This window comes from Thamnophis sirtalis, unplaced genomic scaffold (assembly GCF_051295495.1).
Source record: "Thamnophis sirtalis isolate CommonGarterSnake01/CBP01778 unplaced genomic scaffold, rThaSir2_p1.2 scaffold_4, whole genome shotgun sequence".
NCBI lineage: Eukaryota > Metazoa > Chordata > Lepidosauria > Squamata > Natricidae > Thamnophis > Thamnophis sirtalis.
In genome coordinates, this window is record NW_028261384.1 from 84,197,834 (window position 1) to 84,214,623 (window position 16,790).

Consider the following 16,790-nt stretch of genomic DNA (forward strand, 5'->3'; position numbering starts at 1 on the left):
CACTGTATATTTTTATCTCTTTGTAAGCTATCTAGAATCGCTGCAACAGTAAGAATACATATAAATATATAAAATAAAAAGGGGTTTTTTTTTTAAGGGATGCGGTGGTTCAGTGGCTAAGATGCTGAGTTTGTCGATCAGAAAGTCGGCAGTTCAAATCCCTAACACTGTGTAACAGAGTGAACTCCCGTTACTTGTCCCAGTTTCCATCAACTTAGCAGTTTGAAAGCATATAAAAATGCAAGTAGAAAAATAGGGACCACCTTTGGTGGGAAGGTAACATCATTTCGTGCGTCTTTGGCATTTAGTCATGCCAGCCACATGACCATGGAGATGACTTCGGACAGTGCTGGTTCTTCAGCTTTGAAACAGAGATGAGCACCACCCCCTAGAGTCGAGAACACAGAGCACCTATGTGCGAGGGTAATCTTTACCTTATTTATTTTTCACATTTTTGAAGTGCCCATCTCCCTCAAAGAGGGACTCTGGAGTGTGTACAATAAAAAATAAAATATAAAAACAGTACATGAAAATTAAAATTTTAGAATTAGAATTTTAGGAGGAGGCAAGGATGACTTTTCAGTTTCCAATAATCTCTATTGCTTAGCATAGAAGTTACATAGTCTGTTGCTAATCTGATTACTTTTTGATTAAAACTTCAATTCACTAGTCTGAATCACTCAATTTTAACAAGGCTATGAGCATAGGGTCAGGACCAATGTTCCCTCTAAGCTGCGCGGCCCTGCATGTGTCAGGAAAACACCGCTCAGCAGTTTCCAACTGCCGCGTAATGTCGGACACGGACTGGAGAGTGACCGCAGAATCGCGATCGAAACCCCCTCCAGCTAATCCTTTCCTACTGCACCGCACGTACCTTGCCAACTTCAGGAGTCTCCCTAATCAGTGTGGGTCGAAAAGAAAAAAAGGAAAGGGGAAAGGAAAGGTTGAAGATAATTGGTAGAGGGAAAGTACAAGACAATACCGAACACACGTGGCACTCAAAGGTTCAAAACACCGTAGCAAACGCTTCAGAGGCAACAGTTTTACAGGGAATTAGAACAGAGAGCCCTGCAGTTTCGCTGCCCATCCAGACCGGGAGTCCCCAGTTAGATTTTTGCTGTGGGGGGAAGCTCCTTTGCCTCCATCTTTTTTTCTCCCTCCTCACTTCTCGGAGCTCCACCAATGGGGGAGTGGGCAGAGCCTAGCAGCGTGAGGCTTTGGGCCAACATGATTGATGCCCTCGGAAAGAGCAAAAGAGCCCAGTCACGTGACATCACGCTTTGTGACCACATTGCTGAGTGATAAAAATTCCAGTCCCACATTGTTGTAATGAAGGAGTACCTATATTTGTTAACTCATTGGGATTTTCAAAGTCATTGAGAATATTTTTGCTTTTAATCTAATTAAACTTCCTATCTGTCAGTTTAAATTAGTGACTTCCATAGTTAAATCACTTGGAGCAAACTAAAACCACTACTTTATAAACAAAAGGAAGGTGTTTTTTCCCCTCTTATTTGTTATGGTAGAGCCATTTTAACAATCCATTTATATTTTCAAGTAGTATGGAGTTTAGAAATTTTTTAGAATTAAAACCTTAACTACAATAAAACTACTTTAAAGTCATCCATGCAGTTCACTGGGTTGTAGGAGGAGTAAGATTTGAAAAAAGTGTGGCTAAAATATTTTTCACTTCAATTTGTAAGAGTTTTGGATAATGCAATTTCCTATTCTGTTTAGCTATTCATTATTAGAATGTACTTTTTCCAATAGCAATCAACTTCTGTGTGAGCATTCATAAAAAAAAATAAGATTTTATGAGTCAAATTATTTTTTCATGTTAAAAATAATAAAATTTAATGTTTTGCAATTTTTGGTCACTAGTTACTATCACTAGTTATATGCAGAATTGTCTCCCAGAGTTCAGTAGTAGTAGGTTACTGAAACCACCTGTATAGTGAGGAACAATCAGCAAGCATTGTTGAACATACAGGCAATAAATCCTTGAGTTTACAAATTAATGATGGAAGAAAACTGTTAGATGTGAATGAGACTTTATGCATGGGGATTTTAATCATTTTACTCATTTAAAATAGCAAATTGCATATAATACATTCACAGAAGCATACAGTGTACAGACAACTTTTGCAAATGAATATGAACTCATTAAAATTAAGTATATCAAGTGAAATTCATTAAAATGAAGTATATCAAACATTTACTATTTTAATATTACCGGTATTAAGTGCCATTTATATATTCATTTCAAAGCTCTATATATATGTACCCTATATGGGTACATCGTCTGTGCTGATGTCGAAACGTAAGCGTAAAGCTGGAATAAACGTTGTTATGAAGAAAAAGTGCAGCTTGAAGTTTAAACCAGAATGGTTGAGAGACTGTAGAGACTGTGGTTAGTAGAGACTGAACTGCTGACTTTGTCTAGAAAACAGTTAACAAAACTGGGCGACATCTTCACTTATCGTGAAAGTAGTGAGACATTGTTTGCCAGATATGCCAAGAAGCTTGTACAGGTGGCGCATTCACCACTGGAAAACAATGGAACGATTGGAAAATCGATTATTTGAAGCGTCACATCAATCAGAAGTTTCACCTGGATTCAGTCACTAAACTATGATGCCAGAAATCTGGAGGGCTGCAGAGGCTACTGACTGAAAGTGCAGAAGACAGAGCGAACAGAAAAGAAGTTTCACTGCGCAGAAATGCCAATGCTGATGAAGTCAAAGTTTTGACTGATAATGTGTTGCTGGCCATAAACATGAATGTGTCGATATTATCAGTCAAAGACATACATGACATATAGGCAAGTATGTGTCCATTCAGGAGAGCTGGTGCAGCAAGAATTATGGCTTTGAGTTCATGGAGTACTTCAACGCAGTTGTTCAGAAAAAAGTCATGCGTGATCTATGTAATGCCAGTTGTCATACTCTTATTGCCAATGAAGGCACCGATGTATCAGTCACCAAAATGTTGATTTTCTATGTGAAATTCCACCCATCTAATGCCACGATTGTTTGTGGGATTTTTACAGTTGCCAACGTGCGACAGTACAGCAATCACAGCAGCCATAAAAGAGTTCTATGCTACATACAACATCGACATTCAAAAGATTGTCATGTTTACATCAGACGGTACGTCTGTGATGCTAGGTAATAATAATGGTGTGGCTGCTCAGCTTCGTTGAGATGTATCCCATTTGCTTGAACAATACTGTGTGGCACATCAAGAAGACCTGGGGATTGATGACACATGTCTCACTGATGAAGGACACGAGACTTTACTACGAACTGTCTACACTCTGTTCTGCCGCTCTTCTGTGAAGAAAACAGCATTTGCAGAACTAGCAGAAGTTCTCAAGTGTGAATCGGTAGCCTTCAGATCGTTAAATGAAGTATGATGGCTTTCCAGACATTTTGCATTGATGAGAAACATTACAGTTTTGGTTGAGTACTGTAAAGAGCAAGCAGAAACACAGTGACCCAGTCTGTAAATATTGTTACAGAAAGTTGGCGATCCAAAGGTTCGTGCTGCATTGATCTTGTGTGATGACGTTGTTCGCAAATTAGCTGAGTTGAACAAGCTGTTGCAAAGAAGCAACCTGACACCAATCAAAGCCGTTCAGTTTGTGAAGGCCAGAATAACCAAGCTTCACCTGCAGTATTTAGGCGAAACAGCTTACTGGAATCACGAAGCTCACGAATATATGCAGAGTAACCCAGACATTGGCACGGCTCCCATACTCAGATTTATTGAACGTTTGTGCTTGCATCTTGGCAGTCGTTTTCCAGACAATGAGCTGACAGATTGGAATATATTTGAAATTGCTGCTGTCGAATGTGATCTCTTTTAATTTTGAGGAAACTGAGATTGCAACTGGTTGGAAAATAGCAGCATTTCTTTGACGATTTGGATGAAGTCAGCATCACATCAGCTGTACAGTCACATTATCATGACTTCAGATTTCTGGTGTCGGAGAAATTCAAGTCTGGATTAATGCACTCATTCGACGATATAGTTCAGTTTGTACTAAGAGAGCAAGTTTGGATTGCTGTCACGTCTGCTGGACATTTGCGCAACATTCCAAGCATCAAGCGTCGATTGCGAGCAAAGTTTCAGCCTGATGAATGCCATCAAGACCAAAGCTCACAATTGGCTGCAAACTGAGCACTTGGATATGCTGATGCAAATCCGATCTTACCAGACTTCAGCGGCGCAGATTGATCTCGACAAAGTGTACTTGGAATGGTCATTAAAGAAAGACAGATGTGGAAAACTGTAAGATGAGACAGACTTACCCTAACCCTAACCTTTGAATAAACATAACTTTGAGTTTCAAATAACACTGATTTCGTTGTTGTCTTGCGCGACATCTGTGAAAAAAATTCAGGTGCTCAGACATGAAAATGTGCCACTCAAACACTATACTTTTCCGCCCACACTGAAAAAAAATTAGAGGGAACATTGGTCAGGACTATTGAAATTGAATCAAATGAATACTTAATCAGGCTACATGTGGACTAGAAATATTGCTTGAGTTCATGATCTAAAAATTTTTTTGGGATGAAAGAATTTATATTTGGAAGATCTTTATATAAGATGTTCCTAAATGAGCAATGCGAAGAAATAGAGGAAAATAATATATGGAAACTGGGGGAAAAAGAACCTTTTGTGCAAAAATTGACACAATAAAGGCCAAAAATGATAAAGACCTTAAAGACGTAGGTTAAGAGGTGACAAGAATACACATATGAACTATACAAGAAAGATCTTAATGTCTCTGATAACCATGATGGTGTGATCACTGACGTCCAGCCAGACATCTTGGAGTATGAAGTCAAGTAGTCTTACAAAGCATTCAGCCCTCAGTTCTAGCCAGTTGATGCTGTGGGCAGCCTCCCTCTGAGACCACTGGCCCTGGGCAAGTTGACCTTGACAGTGGGCGCCTTATCCCAGAAGGCTGGTGTCTGTGGTCACAACGACCCTTTTTTGATTCTTTGAATAGGCAGCCCTTCATGACTGCCTTGGACCTCCACCAGGCCAAGGATCGGGTCACCTTCCGCGGGAGGCGTACTCGCCTGTGGGAGTTGCTGACTTTCGCTCTCTGCATTGGAAGGAGAAACCATTGCAGTTCCCTGGCATGCAGACGGGCCCAGGGAACCACCTTCAAGCAGGAGATCATGATCCCCAAGAGCTGGGACAGCTGGATGATGGGCACCGACCTGGACTGATGGCAGTGCTTCACTCTGCTCCTCAGGTTGGTCAGGCGGTCTGGGGACAGAAATACCTGGCAGGAGTTGGAATCGATGATTGCACCCAGATGTTGTATGCGGGTGGACAGCTGGAACTGGCTCTTCTCCATGTTGACAGAGAAGCCATGTTGTTGTAGCGTCTGCACAGTCAGTGTGACATTGCGTCGAGCCTGCTCTGGTGTGACAGAATGAATAATTATATCGTCCAAATAACATTCCAGACGGACAGGATGGCTGCGAAGATGGGCTGCTATCACCGCCAGGATCTTGGTAAATGTTCTGGGCACTGACGATAGCCTGAAGGGGAGTGCCTTGTATTGATAGTGCTTCCCTTCGGAACAAAACCTCAGGAACCTCCTGTGGGCAGCATGGATGGGGACATGCAGGTAGGCCTCTTTTAGATCTATCGAGGTCAATAGATCCCCCTTCCTCACGCAATATAGGATGGAGTGGAGAGATTGCATCTTGAACCTCTTGTAAGCCAGATGCCGATTCAGGCTTTTGAGGTCCAAGATGGCCCTCCACCCACCTGAGCTCTTTGGGATCAGGAACAGGATGGAATAGAAGCGTCTCCTCTCCTGGTCCCTTGGAACTGGCTCTATGGCCTCTATCTGCAGAAGATGGAGGATCTCCGCCCACATGAGGTCCCTCTTTTCTAGGTTCTTGGAGGTAGGGCAGCGGATGAACTTCCTCTGGGGGAAGGTCAGAAAGTCTAGGACAAGCCCCTTCCTGATGGTGTTGAGGACCCACCTGTCTGATGTTATCTCCTCCCACCTGTCAGCATACAGTTGCAAACGACCCCCTATGGGAGGAACCCTGTGACCATCACTTCCCCCTGTGAAAGGGGCGAGTTGTTGTTGTGGTTGCCCCCGCAAAATGGCTTCCAAAAGGAAGACTGAGTTTGCCTGGCACGAGACCCAAATGAGGACCTATCTTGGTGTCTATCCCCCCCCCCCCGCTGGAAAGACCTCTGGTAGGAGGATGAAGGAGTTGCTTGGCCTGCCTCCTGGCTCCGAAAGGATTGCTTACGGAAAGAGCCAGAGCCCTTACGGTCGTTCCTTTTCAAAGTGGCCGGAGGATCTTTCGTTTGTCTTTGGTTTCGATGACAAACTTGTGCAGGGCCTCCCGAAAAAGGTGTCCCCGTTTGAAGGGGGCAGATGCCAACTTCCATTTGGCTTTCATCTCGGCCTGTCAGTGGCGAAGCCACAGGAGGCGTTGAGAAGTGATATTGGAGGCTAGAGCTCTGGATCCGAACTTCGCTGCATTCAGCGAAGCATCCGCTGAGTATTCAATAGCTGTAATAATTTTGGTAAGCTGATGCCACCTAGACTTCCTGGGGGGAGGCTTGGATCTGAGTTGTCTCAGCCAGAATAAGGATGCTCTGGTAAAGAACGAGGCAGAGGTGGATGCCTTAATCGCCCAGGCGGACGCCATGTGCATCTTATGGCAAGCCTTTTCCGACCTCTTATCCTCGGCCTTCAGACCTTCTAGAAGATCAGCAGGCAAGTTGGAAGTGGAGGTTAGAGACATTACTGGAGCATCTACCTCTGGAAATTTCAGGGCCTCCTCCATTTTTGCATCCACAGCATAAAGGTCTTGTCCCCCCCCTCCTGGGGTTGGTTAAGGTGCCAGGCTGGACCCAATGATGTTGGACCACGTCCATAAATAGGTCAGGCACCGGAATAAGTTCCTGAGCGGGAACAGCTTCCTTGAAAAGGCCATATTTATGGTCCTTGGAAGACGATGACCCTTGGCCAGAATCTGATTTGGGGATGGAACCTAACTCAGTTGCCGTCATGGCCTTGTGCAGAATAGATTTGAATAGTGACAGCTTAAAAAGGCCAGTGAAGGCCGGCTTGTCTGGGGGAAGATCTTCGTCCTCAGAGAGTACGAAACCTTCGCCCCCTTTCTCCCCGGAATTAGAGGAGTCAGACTCAGAAGAGGATGAGGGAGAGGCTTGCTCCTTAGATGTGGAGGCCTTGGCCTGATGCTTGGTTTTGGTTTTTGATTTACGAGAATCTCTCTGCTTGATGCCCTCTGCTATGCCCTGGGAGATAGCTAGAGAGATCACTTCCCTCATTTCTGCAGAAAGTGCTGGACTTTTGCCCTCCCTCAGGTGACCCTTGCTGGTGTGCCCATGGTGCCTAGTCCTGCCTGAGCTGGAATCCCCTTCCCTAGGTAAAGTGTCCTGGAAGGAGTCCCACTCTTCCCTGATAGAAGAGCTGGGCGAATCAGGCTAGCCCCAGGAAGCCTCTGGTGAGGGATCTCTGGACTCAGACCCATCCATAGAGGGAGATCTACTGCCCCTTGGAGAGTGGTCCCCGTGATCTGGAGAAGGAGACTCCCTGTGATGGTGAGGGACTGGGGGCTCTGCCACCTTGTGGGGTCGAGAGGTCTCACTAGTCATGTCAGGATGCCCTAAAGATCTCTGGGGTGACCTATTACTGGTACCCTTACTCCCTTTCCCCTTTTTGGGGAGGGGATCCAACCTGCTTCGCTTGCTGGAGGGCCCTGCCAGCTCCTCCTGTACTTCCCTGCACTCCTCAGCCATGCTGCCTGGGTGAAAGGTAATGGCGATGCTGCAAGGACGGGCACCCACGCTGGCCAGCCGGCTCAAGCGCGATCGCAGAAGCTTCGGGAGAGAGGGCCACCTGATGGACGGAATCCTCCGCCCCACCGCCCTCGGCTCCCCGAGACTTAACTGAAGGAGGGGAAAAGGCTAGCCGGCGCCCCAGACTAGCCCCATGCCCTTGGCGGTACTCTGCAGCTGAGAGGAAAGTCAGAAAGTCCGCTTGCAGCCTGATTCTTCGTTCTTCGCTTCTCGGAGCTCCCGAACGTCCACACGTGACGACAGGCCCTTTCGAGTGATTTAAAATGGCGGCGGATGCCCGTGCAGCCTCCTCCCACCAAGTCTACAGTCACTCAACGAAAGCACACCAAAACAGTGGAAACGGTTGGTGCTGTTGCCGGGCAGATGAGAGGACCGCGAAGCCAGTGGCAAACGCCCGCAAGGCCTTGGGCAAATTACAGTCAGGGGAATCAATGATGGAACGCAGACACGCTCCCCACCCTCCCTCGCCAGCGGCCGTGGAACAAACTATCTCTGCGCCCTGAACCGCTTGTGACCAGCAGAAGGCAGGGGCAGCCCGGAAAGCCTCTCAGCAATTCAACCAAACCTTCATGGAAAATACTTCTGATCTTTGACAGTTAAGATGAAAGGTGGTCAAAACGGGATCAAATACCCCCGTCTATCTGTCCTTTGACTGGAGCACTCCCAAAACAGTCCCAACGGGCGGACTGAGTTTTTAAACTGAACATGGAGAGGCAAACGGAGGCGTGGTCAAGAAAAAACATCATTCAGTCCAAGGGCAGATAGGCTGTGTTAACCCATGCTTGGATTCTCCAAGCAGTGCACTGGAGAATCAAATCAGTCAATCCTAAAGAAATCATCCCTGACTGGTCTTTGACAGGACAGTAACAGCACATCTGGAATACTGCAATTCCAGGAGTCTAAACCATAAGAAGAATAACTGCAGCTTTTGGTCTGTCTAGTCTAAAGAAAAGAAAAATTAGGGATGACATGATAGCAGTATTTCAGTATTTGAGGGGCTGCCATAAAGAAGAAGTCAAGTTATTCTCAAAGCATAGAGGGCAGGACAAGAAATAATGGTTGGTAACTGATCATAGAGTAGCAACCTGGAATTAGGAGACACTTAAGTACAATTACTGCTTGCCTTCAGAAATCGTGGGTGTTCCATCACTGGAGTTTTTAAGAAGAGACTGGAAAGTCACTTGTCTGAGATTGTATAGGTCTCCTGCTTGAGCAGGAGGCTGGATTAGAAGACCTCCAAGGTCCCTTCCAGCTCTATTCTATTCTAACAAGATGCTGAAACTGAAGCTCAAATACTTTGGTCCCCTTCTCCAGTTACATGATAAAATTTTAGGCACTCAGAAACTGGTTCATATTTGTGACCATTTGCAGTATTCCATGATCACATCAGCAAAATTTATGATGGTTTGCACTCCCTTAATAATCAAATGATTCACTTAACAATTTCTACAAAAATGTTGTAAAATCAGGTGCAGTAAAATGGTGACCCTCTTAGCAACTGGCACAACTTATGGCTGTAATGCAGGAGTCAATTATGGTTGTAGGTTAATGACCAGCTGTATATTGTATCCTTGATCTATATTCCTGGAGTGAAGTTATTGCATTATAGTTGGTTTTTTCTTGAAATTAATTACTTCAATTTTTATGGATATTACAGAACAAAAATTAAACAGTATCTAACAGCTTGCTGACTACAGAAATTGGGGGGGGGGTTAAGCAACAGAGTAATATCCTAAAAACTTGGCTTTTGCTTTTGCAGGATTTTATTAATTGTTTATGCTATTTGATGATCAAACTACAGTTCTGGATTTCTATGAAGTGCTGGCAAGTCAAAGGTAATAGATAGTTGATATTTGAAATGACAGTTTTTTTAAAAAAATATATTAGTTTCATATGCCTTTTATTACACAGAACATTACTTTAGAAATCAAATGTGGGGACTTGTATCACTTGACATATCATGAGAGAACACGTATATATGGTGCCCCAACCACCAAATATACTGCTCATGTCACCTATATATCCCTTTTAGGCTTAAATATCTAAAATCTGTATTGAAACACAACCTTTGGGACAAGAACCATAGTTTTAATCATTTAGTGTCTAACTCTTGGATAATTTATAGACAAGTACTCTCCATGCTAGCCTGCCAAACATAGCTTCTTTCAGTTGTTGGATGTTCATCTTTCTATCATGGTATCAAGGCAACAAGCTCTTTATTTGCACCTTCTTGATTCTTAGCACCATTGACTTCTCCAATGAAAGCATGACATAGCCAAAATAAACCAGACATAGGTTGACATTTTGGCTTCTAGAGATGTTTCTGGTTTTATACAGCTCAGCACCACTCTGTTAATTGTTATGGCTATTCATGAATCAAAGATTGTTCTCTTTCCTCTTGAGGTCTAATGTATACATTGTTAGCAGAAATGCAAAGTTTATAGACAAGGCAATTCAGCTAAGAATCCATTATATTGAACAGACCAGGATATTGTGAACAGGCGTTGTTTTTATTTGAACACTTATTTGTTTTTAGCACATATATATTTCATGTATTTTTTGCCTATTTCATTTTAGAAAATATTATATTTTACCTTTGATTAGCCTGATAACTAAGTAAATAAATAATAAACTATATATATAGCAATGCATTATTTTAGAAAATATATTTTTTAAATAATAGCATAAAAGCTTTTTAAATAAATAAATAATCTGCTTAATTTATCTACAAACAAATAAAAGGGGTACTTTTAATAAATGAGGTCTTGCCTATTTTTATCACTTGTCATTAACAAAAAAAGTAAAGCATTCATACCTTATGATTAAAGTACTTCTCAAATTTTAATCTCGCCAATTCAACACATTGGGGCCAGTTTCTTGGTCTTCTACCCAGGCACTTAATCACTTGGAAAGAGCCTTCCAAACTTTCCCCAGATTTTATTCTCTAGAAAACATAAAAACAAGCTTTGAGCATATCTCACAAATTACATGTAATTAAAACATATGTATTTCCACAGTATGTATTAATACAGAATTATAATCAGTAGTAAACATGCAAGATAATAACCAAAGATATATAGCATAACAGAAATTTATATTTTTGCCCTAACTATATTCAATCCCAAATCTGTACGCTGTGGAAAATTCCTAGTTTCTATGTTATATATTTTATTTTGAACATGAAATTTTATGGTTTAAGATATATAAAACTAAGTATTTATGTTATACTTTAAATTCATTCCTTTACACTAACACATTATAACCTTAGATCACAATTAAATTCTAGCTTTCAATTCAGTAAGAATCAAAATTTATATCTATCTCACTGGGTACCTTAAAGTACAACTTTTTATCTTATAGATGATGTAATTATTTCACAATCAAAAAATATAGAAAGAGTAGAATGTTGAGCAACTGCAATCATGAAATTATTCAAAAATTGTCCCATAAGTGATTTTCAAAAGGCAACTGAACTTTCTTGGATTTTTTCTTTGAAAATATTTTATTTCTCATTCAAAAGAAGCTTCTTCAGTTTAGTTTAATTTTTCAGTTTAAGAACTGAAGAAGCTTCTTGGATGAGAAATGGAATATTTTCAAGGAAAAAAAAATCCAACAAAATCCAGTTGCGTTTTGAAAAGCGACTTTGAGACCCTGATGACTGAGAATCTCCATAAACATTTACTCAGAAGTTACAATTTTATCATCACTAATATCACTGAAATATTCACAGTAAGTTTTAAAATGAAATTTTACCCAATTCATTTCAAAAGATCATTCTAGTTCAAACTTCTGCATAGCTCTTTGGAAGAATATGAACATGTACTATAGATTTAATTATATTAAACAATTAATATTCCCTCAAATATGTTAAACACTACATAAAATTTACTTATTAAATGACACACATAGTAATTCCACATGTAATTTTAATCATAATTTAAAATATTACCTGTAGCACTTCTTCTGCTGATGGATACGTTTGCCAAAACTTGTTAAACAGGGAAGGCTTGTGTGAAAAAGCATTTTCAAACTAAAAATAAAATAAAATAAAATGTTATGAAAAAATACTACTGCACATCTACTCATTTTCTTCCTACAAAAAGAAACCAGGATTGCAATTCATTTCCATTTTCCCCCCCCATGGAGCTTGTCTTTCTAATTTGTATGTATCATGCTCATGCTAAAATTTACCTTGTCTCTTGCCCACTGTATTGTGTGTTCAGTAGCAGCTGGGAAAGACTTTATTGTGCAAAATGGTATTTCTTCTTCAGGTGGATCTCGCTGAACATTAAAAAAAAGTGTGCACACAAAAAAGATTATATAGACACAAACATATACAAATACACTATGATTTGGTATTTCATCTCTAATTCAGTTAATTTCACAGCCTGGATTAAATGGAGTTAATTTTTAAATATATACATATAGGAGCCAATTTTCTTTCAAATCAATACGTCTCTCACATTGGATGTTAAGAATTACTTCACTGAGATAAAATTAAAACAATGACAATGAGAATAATCAAGGCTTGCCTCTAGAATTTGTGGTTATTCTGTCACTGGTTGAATTCAAGACAAGATTGGACAGCCATTTTTTGGGAATGACAAAGGGTCTCTTGAGTGGGGATGGACTAGAAGACCTCCAAGGTCTGTTCCAACCCTGATATTCTATGTTCTTAGTAAATCGTCTTAGCAGTGCTTTAGTCAGAATGCCTTAACTAGTAAATTATATTTTCAAAGAAAACTAATGTTTATGGAAACCATAAATTCCAACATGTATTGGCAAAGAAAAACTGAATACTGAAATACTTTACCTTAAATTAACAATCAAACTTCTTACTATAAGGTTTAGTTTTTGATTATTTTAGATATCAATTATAATATTGTAAGTTTGCTTTTATGTTTTGAGTGTGTGTCTTAAAATGGTTTCCAAAAGCCGAAGAATTTGACATGTTTGCTCAAGAATATTTTGACCTTATATACAACATTTCTAAAAATATCAGTTGATTTTTAAAGCATGAAAAATTATCTACTTCAAAAGAAATCAAATAAAATTTATGTTCTCCAACCCAAAGGAAAGCATTTTTATGGCCACTTACATGACTATTGTAAGATTCTGTTAGATGAGGCACAATTACTTCTGTATGCCCTTTGGTTCCCATTGTTCCAGAATCTAAGAGAGGACGTAAACTTGCTAGGCAGCGACTTTACAATGGAAACAAAGAATAAAAATATTTTTGAGTAATAACAGAACACAGAATAGAAGAAAAATAGAATGATATGAGTTCACAACTCAGCTCAGACTATCTGTCTGAAAAGAGAAAATTAGAGCAACAAATTCTAAATCGCCACATTGAATCAGATAATTGATACATTTATTAAATATTTATATCCTGATTTTGATAGCCAAATCTGTTATTAAATTCTGCCCCTGCACATGAAGCCCCAATTAAGCAACCAAGAGGGAAGGGAAACCATTTTAAATATGATTTATTGGAAACCTTTCAGAATAAAAATGTTTTTCTCTATTCAAAAGAGGAAACTGGTTCAAAGCTTGGAATTCCCTTTAATAATTAGCACAACAAAGAAAAGTACAAAGAAAAAGTTGATTGGATAAAATAAAACATCCTGCATAAAAAATCAGTTAAATTAAGTTAAATATGTTACATGTTAACATCATACAATACCAAACATAATCATTTAAATGAGATTTAGCATACTGGTAGGTAGAGATTTTAGAATGTTAATTAATAAAAATCTCATAAGGTTACAGAGTCTATGAAGAGAAAAACCAGATGTTACTAACACTGCAGGAGCTCTTTCTTTTACAATTGATAAGGTGCAGGTATCTTGTTATCTATAGACACTTCTTTTATTTTTCAAGCCTGGGGAAGTAAAAGTAATTTATCTACTTCCAGGAGACTTCTAAGGAAAATAAAATAAAACTAAATTAAAGTATAAGGAAGCCCAAGTTGCTTGAATTACATAGTCCATGTTACTTGGCCCTTACCTTGCCTTTAGAAAAAAGGCCCATATCTTTTAATATATTATTATTCTGACAGTGGTTTACATTTTGCAGTTAAAACAATATCAAGGTGACACATATATTTAAAGTTATATTAGAAAAGACAAACCACATCTTAGCATAATATATAAACCTAACAACATGATCTTTTAGGATTTTTTTTATATCTACTGCACAACACATTTTCTGAAATACAAACCTTATCAATAAACCACAGATACAACCAACTATGGCTTAGCAATTATAACCGTAGTACTTACACTTATGTAGTGCTTCACTGTGCTTTACAACCCTCTCTAACTGGTTTACGGAATTGGCATATTGCCCCCAACAATCTGGGTCCTCATTTACCAAACTTAGAAAGTTGGAAAGCTGAGTCAACCTTGAGTCTCTCAGAATCGAACTTCTGGCAGTCAATAGAATTAGCCTGTAATACTGCATTCTAACCACTGCACCATACTGCTCATGATTTAACAATTAATTATATTTATTCTGTAGAAATTATAAATGTCAAGGACTATACAAAACATTTTGATTCAGAATGTTTTAACCTTAAAATGACCTCTTTGAGTGTTTCAAGATGGAATCAGTTAGCAAGCAAACTAGAAGAAAAGTGTGTCTCTTTCCAAAAGCTAAATAGTTATTTAAGTACTACATAAATTTATATAAAATTTATAATGACTCACCAAAACAAGCAACATTTCCATTACTGGGGATTGAGTCCACTAAATAAAGATTTGAAACTCATTTTTTTTATTATGAAGAGTCCTATAAGTAGCTCAATCCTAAACTGTTGACACTACAATCCACATCTTAATTTCAGTTTGATAGGAAAGTGGAAAGCAGTGAAATTGTTTCAATATAAGTCTATTGAGGGACTTCAAGAGACATCCATTCATTACTGAAATTATACAGCATAAACCAAGATAAATTATTTTGAATTAAACAAAGCTATATATAACACAAAGCAATGATTAATCTCAGGAAACTAAAGATAAATTACTACCTGGGAGGGGAAGAGAAAAAGCAAGAAAAAAACAAATCAACCTCTGATCACAGATTTACCTGTCAATATACCTCCTGGCTTCCACATTGTCTAATGCAGTTACAATTACATCTTGCTTGGTGTAGAAATCATCATTGTATATGTTCTCAGTAGCTGGGCACACTTTGTTAAGGTATGAGTCTATTTTTATCTCAGGATTGATGCTACGTGTTGCTGCTGCTGCAGTACAACTCTTGGGTTTCTAAACAAAATTGAAGTTAATCTGCTTAATAGTTTTCATGGGAACAATCCCTATAAAATGAAGCTTCATCTTATAGTTTCATATTAGTATCATATTCAGGAGCATCAATGATTTAATATTATAGCATGAATAATTGCAAATCACATTAATGATACCAGGATATAGCAACAATTTAAAGCTAATGGCAATCATATCAACATTACTCTTTTGAAAAATCCCCAAATCTTGCAACGTGAAGGGTACAGGTAGTCCTTGATTAACAGTAATTGGAATTACAATTTCTGTTTGTAAGCAATGTGGCCATAAAGCATGAAGTCATGTGACTGCATTGCTTAGCAGCCATAATCCTGGAAGTCCCCATTGGCATTATTAAGCGAGAAGGTCATTAAATGAGTTCCTTACATGATTGCAACTTCCACCTTCCTGTCAGTATCTAACAAACAAATTAATAGTGAAGTTTGCAGGAAGTTGCAAGTCCCAGTCAGAACAAGCCTTACCTTATGTGGCTCACAAGCAGCCAATGGCAGATGAATGCTAGAGAGCAGGTCTGGGTGCAAAGGGTGATGCAGTGGCATGGCATGAAGGTAAGCAGACGGGGGTCAATGCCATAGCATGTAGGGAAAAGAGGTTGAAGGCTACAGTCACTCATCAAGGTAAGTAACTTATAGATTTTATCAGCCTCTTTCCAAGCACCCGTTTTAAAAGGATCGAGATTAGAAGGCAGAGTTGGAGAATTTAGTTTCAGCACAATTTTTTTTGGTGGGGGGGAGATCAACAAGACTGTCCCTCAAAGCTTTTTATTTACTTTATTAAAGAAATTTTGGTTTTTGGAGGAGGGAAGGGATTAAACAAGGGACAGGTTTAGCTTCTGCCTCTGCATGCAGACAGCTGGCTTCCAGAGGCTAGCAAGAGTAGGGAGAGGTTTGCAGTTTCCTGACAGCTGGCTAATCGGGGCAGAGACCCAATTCATAATCTCACCTTCACTGGCCAAGTACAGACTTGTTTGGCACTGGAACACAGTGTTAGTCCCTAATCTAGCTGAGCTCTTTTCCTGCTCCCGCTGCTCCCCTTCTAGGCTGTCTGGCTTTGCAAAGTCTTTTCCTGCTGGTTTGCCTCATTTATGGATCCAGCTGGGTGATGGGGATCCCAGAACATCCCCCATCCACGAGGTATTGCATACTCACTTAATGACCATTCATTTAATAATAGCATCACAGACAGTAGGGTGTGGGGTCATTCAGTGAGGCTTTTTTACTTAACATTGTCACCATTTATGGCCATAATTGGCAGGCTTCATTAAGGATTACTTGTATATTGTTTAAATATGAAACCCCACCTGTTATATAAAAAGATTACATGGTGAAAAAATACCAAATATGAAAGATAAAAAAGAATTTAGAAAATTTGTCCATCTCAGCCGAAATAAAGGGTCACATTGTCAGTAACATGGCTTGTTGGGTACATATCCATTCTAGTACTCATCACACTGCCCAGAACTAATTAATATTCAATTTGATGAATACCGAAGTACTAGTCTAACAAAGCCAAACATTTGCTCCACATTTAAAATATATCCAAATACAACTTCCTAGTTAAAATAGCTATTTTTTAAACAAATCACTGTAACATTTTGTCCTCATC

General features: G+C 39.6%; 1 protein-coding gene across 6 annotated transcripts in view; it reads right to left on the minus strand.

The window, feature by feature from the left end:
* UBA6 (ubiquitin like modifier activating enzyme 6) overlaps positions 1-16,790 on the minus strand; it is a 110,382-nt gene that overhangs the window by 30,621 nt on the left and 62,971 nt on the right. For all 6 annotated transcript variants that reach the window (XM_087713231.1, XM_087713227.1, XM_087713230.1 and 3 more), the window contains 5 exons: positions 14,968-15,149; positions 12,977-13,082; positions 12,070-12,159; positions 11,828-11,908; positions 10,694-10,822 (listed from right to left, as the gene is read on the minus strand). In XM_087713231.1, the coding sequence (XP_087569357.1) occupies positions 10,694-10,822; positions 11,828-11,908; positions 12,070-12,159; positions 12,977-13,082; positions 14,968-15,149 (588 nt within the window). The remainder of the gene's footprint in view (positions 1-10,693; positions 10,823-11,827; positions 11,909-12,069; positions 12,160-12,976; positions 13,083-14,967; positions 15,150-16,790) is intronic.